General features: G+C 44.2%; 1 protein-coding gene across 1 annotated transcript in view; it reads left to right on the top strand.

Annotated features, from left to right (window-relative positions):
* Window positions 1–6,707, top strand: part of Ube2l3 (ubiquitin conjugating enzyme E2 L3) — a 61,433-nt gene that overhangs the window by 16,636 nt on the left and 38,090 nt on the right. Inside the window, exon 2 of the mRNA XM_008842230.2 lies at window positions 3,983–4,078. Coding sequence (XP_008840452.1) covers window positions 3,983–4,078 — 96 coding nt within the window. The remainder of the gene's footprint in view (window positions 1–3,982; window positions 4,079–6,707) is intronic.

Genomic DNA, 6,707 nt, shown 5'->3' with positions numbered 1-6,707 from the left:
TCTCTCTCTCTCTCTCTCTCTCTCTCTCTCTCTCTCTCTCTTCTCTCTCGTGTGTTGTTTTGCTTTGTAAGCTAGGCTGGCCTGTAACTTGTTATATAGCCTAGACTGGCCTCAGACGTATGGTAATCCTCCTTCCTTGGCGTATTGAATGCTTTGACTATAGACACCTGTTGAGGCTAATTGCTAATGCCACTCCCCTTCCAAAAAAAATCCTCACAGTACTGAGCAGTACTCTTGTGATTCTTCAGGTTCTGCCTGTATACTGTGATCAGCTTTTTTGGAAAAGTGAGGCTCTCTTCATGTGCTGCTTGCTCTGGTGGGAAAGATTGAAATCCTCTACAAGAAGCAACTATCGAGTTGGCTGGTTCTGCTTTCCCTTAAACTCATCTCTTGGCTTGTCAGCATTGTGCCATCACCCCTGAGTAGCTGACCCCAGGCTGCTTCTGGCTTTGAGCAGAACAGAAATAAAACCCTTAGGGGTGTATATTCTGTAAACGGCTGTCATTCTAGGTTTGGTTTTCCAGTCTGTTTGTAAAGAACTGGGGTGCTCTATTGTGTGTCTCTGTGTGTGTGTCTGTGTGTCTTTAGATTAACTTATTTTTTTATGTGTATGAGTGTTTTGCCTGCATGTATGTAGATGACACCCTACCCCCATCCTACCAATTAAAAGAAAATCTTTGTTGGCTACTTTGCCAAAACGCAGAAAACATAGTTGTACCTATTTATGAATTGGATGGTGAGCTCCTACATATGCAGTGCCTACGGAGGCCAGAAAGGGACATCAGATCCCCTGGAACTGGATTTAGAGATGGCTGTTAGCCACCATATGGGTGCTGGGAACTAAACCCAAGTCCTCTGTAAGAGAAGCCAGCGAGTGCTCTTAACTGCTGAGCCATTTCTTTAGCCCTGCCCTATGTTGTTTAAAATTTTTTAAATTGCATGTTATTTACACAGTGTGCCATGGAAGTTAGAGGACCACTTTCTGGAGTCTGTTCTTTCCTACCATGTGGATCCTGGGGATTGAACTCACGTCACCAGACTTTTGGGGCAAGTGCCTTTACTCTTTGAGCCATTTCCTTATTTTTCTTTGTCAGTGCCTTTCATTATTGGTAATAACCTTTTGAATTCAACCTCCCAATTTACATGGGTTAATTGAAATGTGTTCCCAGTTCATTATTATCAGGACCATTCTCAGTTGTAGAGGCACAGTTGTGCTTGAGGATGTGCTATCTTGAAGTTTTGTGTCATTGTCCCAGATCTTTAGATAGAATCTCACTTTTTCTTTTCTGAACAAGTGCAGTGCATCTTCAGCTTTCTTTCTTCAGTAGAGAAGGCCTGATTGACTGAACAGTTCTTGCCCTCACAGCCATCTTGGGCAATGCAGGAATTTTAGCATCCTGGCCACTCAGTGCCAGTGGTTCTCAGCTGGGGCGTAGAGGATGTTGGGAAATCTGGATAAGATGGTGTCACAATGTGGCATGTTTTATGGGCAGGACTTAGGATGCTGCAGTGCACAATCCTGTCCCGATGTTGACACCCTGTTGAGAAACCCTCTACTATAGGGTACCTAGCATTCCCTGAAGATGACAGTGCTTGTTTGTTTGGGTTCTCTCACTTCTGCCCTATAATCAGTTCTTTGTTGGTTAGAATTGTGCAAAGGAGATTGCTTTAACCTGACAACAAAGTAAATTGAGAGTTTATCTGATCACTCTACTTGGAACTTCCTGAGCCTCCTAGCTCAGCCCTTACTAGTGGCCCTTTCTTCTATGTTCAGCAGGCTTGGGCTTCCTCCTTCAACCTTCCTCTTTGTTCAGGCATCTGCTTGGTAGATATCATTGCGCCGATAGGCACCCTCCCCAGCAGCTAAGCCTATAGGTTTGTTTGTAGGTTCTCCTTTTGCTTTTCGTTTCTCCTTTTCCTTTTTTCTTTTCTTGTTTTAGACAGGGTTTCACCCTAACCTGGCCTCAAACCCTGTATGTAACTGATGATGGCTTTGAAGTCCTGATCTACCCAGTGCTTCCATCTACCCAGTGATGGGATTACAGGTGTAGGAAGCCATGCTTGGTTTTATGTGATGCTAGGAATTGCACCCAGCTTCATGGATGGTAGGCAAACACTCTGTGAACTGAACTACATCCCTAGAAAACATTGTATGCCTTTTTATTTGCTTTTTAATTCTTGTAGTGCTAGAGATTGAACCAAGGGTCTGCGCGTGCTAGTTAAGCATTCTATCACTGAGCTACCACACCCCAGGTTGATAAGCAGTCAGCACCCTGTGTGAAGCTGGTTCCATGCATTCCTTTAATGTACCCTCCTCCTCAGCCCATTCTGAGCCAGGCCCCTCACATATCCTTCAACTCAGAACCGGAATGTTGACTCTGCTTCACTATTCTTTGAGAATTAACTTCTTCTATGGCTTTCTAGCCCTACTGTGCCTAGTAAACTGTTGTGGTAAAATGGGAATGTGGGGTGCAGAGGATCTTTTTGGGCTTGATGACATAGGAACCAAAATGGTGGCCTCTGTACCATTGTGAGGTATGGCTACACAAGGAGAGGTCTTTTCTGTACACAAGAGGGTGTGTGGGTTGGGACAGAGGTGACAGTCTGGTAGATGAGGCAGGACTGGTGTTCAGATTGCAGATGAGAAGACAACTGGGATGTGGAGGAAGCCATTATCTTATTGGATATGAGGTCTGGTTGAGGTAGTGGTGGGCATGGCATTCCAGGAGCTTAGAGGTGAGCTTGTAATGTGGGGGCATAAAGGTGCATTCTGGGTAGCTTGGGTTAGGATGCCTACTGTATGGTCTTGTTTGTTGGGGAAACAATGGGAAATGACAGGCTGGTGCACAGTGGAGAACCGAGTGACAGACGACCCTAAAGACATCTCAAACAAGATTCTGAAGTAATCCTATACATCTGAGTGAAGTGGTATTTGGCACAAGTGAAGTGGCATTTGGCACATAGTTGGTTTATGGAAACCTCATTTTCAAAGAATCTTCTTACTTAAGATATAGTTTCCTCTTCATTGTCTTTAGTTTTGGGACTTACCGTTCTGTTGGCAACTAAAGAAACTGAGGCTCAGTGCTGGTTTCCTGTCCCTCTCTCCATCCCAGACTGGGTTGGTTATACTCTTTGCCTGTGCCCATCCTGGGGTAGAGCCCTGAAATTGCACTCACAGTATTAGGTAGGAAAGTTTGTGGGTATGCATTTGCCTTTGTTTGGCTTCTAGTCTCGGCTTCTAGTGTATAGTCAGTGCTTAATTAAGTCTTGATTGGAAGAAGTTAGATCTATAGCACCTCAGGTCAGCCTCTGTTGCATGTCAGTCCTATGCAGCAGCTGAGGTTTTTTTTAATTAATTAATTAATTAATTAATTAATTAATTAATTAATTTGTGTTTTTTGAGACAGGGTCTCCCTGTAGCTCCTGCTGGCCTAGAACTCACTATGTAGACCAGGCTGGCCTTGAATTCACAGACATCCACCTGCCTCTACCTCCTGGAGTGCTGGGATCAAAGGTGCATGCCACCATGCAGGCACTATGTTTGTTTTTTTGACAACAGAGTCTCAGTAGCCCTAATTGGCCTTGAACCCACAGCAGTCAATCTGTCTTAGCCTCCCAAGTGCTGAGATTACAGGCCTGAGCCACCATATCTGGCTCTGCTAAGGGTTTTAATAAGCAGCATACCAGCCAGAAGAGGCGGTAGTGTATCTGTAGAAATATAGTTCCCCTCATTGTGTTCAATGGGTTTATTGAGGTGGGGCTTGACTTGGTCTGGGGCAATGGTCTGTAAGGGCAGTGACATTACAAGAGAGGACTACTCTGGTTCCATGCCTCCTTAACCTGATCAGGTGTGGTCTGGTGCTCACTCAACTGTTGTCATTGATGGTGTTTTCACCTGGTTTAATTTGAGGGAGTCAGGAGGGATCTTAATATGTGGTGCTTTCCCCAATTTGACACCCCTTTATGCTTTGTTAATCAACAGGAGCTTGAAGAGATCCGCAAATGTGGAATGAAAAACTTCCGTAACATCCAGGTTGATGAAGCTAATTTATTGACTTGGCAAGGGCTTATTGTTCCTGTGAGTATTGAACACTTCCACTTCTTATTAGATTATTCTTTCAGGTGGTGTGCTGCTACTGCTGGCCTTATCTCTATGTTCCTCAGTAGGCTCCTAGTTTGGGCAGCCCACAGATGCACAGAAGTGGGCAGTGGCTCCAGGGTGACAAATAGATTAGGGTGTAGCCTTGGGCTCTTGAATAGAATCCTGGCTTTGCACCAGTTTCCAAAAATTGTAAGGGTCCCATACCTTTCAGATCTGTAATTATTGACAAAGGGAAGAAGTGTATGTTTGCATCTGTGCACCTGTTCTTGTCCATCTCCCCTGGCTTCTGGATGACTGGCCCTGTTTATCAGTCTGATATCTCTTTTCTCTGGCTTCTTTAGAAGAAGAAGGTTGGCATCCCATATAGATCTTTGGCTTTTCCCATTGACTTTGCATCTGTGACTAACCCTCCTGACACCTATATTCTAGACTTTATTCCTAGTACATTCCACCATGTGCCTATGGTTTGTCTCAAATTTCCTCCTGATTGCCGATGCGTTCTTCCTTCCCAGTCACTTTCTGGAGGCTTTTTCCTCCAGTGTCTGTCCCAGATAGTACCAGATCTCTCAAGGACTTCTGCCTTTGGACAGGCTCAGGATTCCTCCTAAGAAGGCTTTGCCTTGGCCTTACCACTCTTGATTTTGTGTCTTCTTTTTTCTCCATCCTCTGGTCCCCTCATCCTTCCCAAGACTTGACCTATTCTTAATTGTGTAGTTCCTATTTCTCCCATTCCTCCTGAAAGTGCTCTACACCAAGCACACCAGTCCTGTTCAGTTGTTATAGATCTGGCACTTGCTTGCCTCCTGAACCTTTGAGTTTTTGATAATGTCCTGGCTCCTGAACATATAATCAGTATCTCCATTTGCTGACCTGCTACTGCTTTCTCCTCATTCTTAAACTTGAATCTAGTTAGTCTCACCTTTCTTTGCTTCTCCTTTGTCTCTGGGGACCCTTCTTCCCGCATCATAGGTTGCTTACTGTACACAAGGATTTCCATCCTTCTCTTTACCTGCCTAGACACTCCCAAATCTGTACCGTTTTTTCCATCATAAGGCCTCACTTGGAAATTTGTGGAGATTCCCACTAACTTTAGCTATACTCTGACCAACACTGATGCTCTTTCCTATTCCACATAACTTTAGCTATACTCTGACCAACACTGATGCTCTTTCCTATTCCACATTCACCTATCTTCTTTCTTCCTCCTCCTTTCTCTTTGCCACTGCCCTTCTGAGCCTTAGGCTCTTTCCCTGTGCTGGATACTTCTGTTGTTTTATATAATTGACTCCTTTTGCCAAAGCAGAGTGCAGAACATACTTACTGGATATGCTTTCTAGATGAACAGCAAATATTGGTTCAGAATTTTTAAATCTGAGAGCTTCCAGCCTACATTTTGAAATAAGTCCTTTGAATTTCTTTAGGCTTGAAAGTGGTGGGGCTCAATATACAGGGTGGGTGGTTGGGAAGCCCTTAGATAGTAGGGGCCTGTAAAGCTCTTGCTTGCCATTTGTGACCTGTTGGATGTGAGTAGAACAGCTGGAGATATCTAATCACCTGTTGCTTTTCTAATTGAGATTTTTCTTTCACTAAAAAGCAGTGATCAATCTGTGGTGCTTTTGGAAAATGAGAAGAATGAATGGAATAGTTTTAAGTTTTGAGGCTGAGGTGGTATCAGCCTGTGAGGGCAGATAACTGTCATCAAACTCTGCCTCTAACTTACCCCAAAGCCTCTTAGTTCATGCTAGATGATCCTATGTAATAGCGGGCTGAGGGTTCAGTAAGGTAAGAGTGGCTGGTCAAATCCCAGTGTGCTTTGAGACTGACAGTACCAAAGCTTTACCTTAATTTGAGGAAGCTGGATCCAGAGTCAACTATGGCAGACTGTTTGCATCTTCTCAGCTCCCTATTTCCTGCCTGTAATCACTGTCTAGGGTCTATGGGTTTGTTTTAAGGAAGCATTTCTTTCTTGAGGATGATTGGCATACTTGTTTCCCTACCTGGACCTTAGTTCTTGTGTATCACGGGTTGGGCTACTGTGGGAACCTTCTATCTGAATTTTGCTTAATTCCACCTAACTGGAGTGACACTGCAGACAAAAAGCATGGCACTGCAGCCATACTGTACCCTAACCCTTCCACTTTACAGGAAGCTACTGGACCTAATGGAGTTCTTGAGCCTGGTTGTAGTATTCAGGTGGTAGGGGTTGCTAAGAGGCACTTCCTAGAGACATTGCATTGTTACCATGGCTGCCCAAAGATGACTTTGTAAGAGGCACTTCCTAGAAACACTGCATTGTTACTCTGGCAGTTCAGGCTTATTAGTTAACACGCACACGCACACGCACGCACACACACACACACACGCATTTTTTTAGATATAGTCTTACTAATTTTCCCAGGGTGGCCTTGAATTCCTTTTGTAGCCCAAACAGGCCTTGAACTTAATGATACTCTTGCCTCTACCTCCTAGATGCTGGGATCATAGGTGTGTGCCATCATGCCCAGCCCAGTTTATGTGTGCTGGAAATTGAACCAAGGGCCTCATGCATGCTAGATAAGCACTGTGCTAACTCAGTTCTATCTCTAGCTTCTTTTTTTTTTTTTTT

The sequence above is a fragment of the Nannospalax galili genome, unplaced genomic scaffold (genome assembly GCF_000622305.1).
Source record: "Nannospalax galili isolate Female #2095 unplaced genomic scaffold, S.galili_v1.0 scaffold321, whole genome shotgun sequence".
Taxonomy (NCBI): domain Eukaryota; kingdom Metazoa; phylum Chordata; class Mammalia; order Rodentia; family Spalacidae; genus Nannospalax; species Nannospalax galili.
The sequence above is the reverse complement of the archived record's forward strand: the minus strand, read 5'-3'. Positions and strand labels throughout refer to the sequence as shown.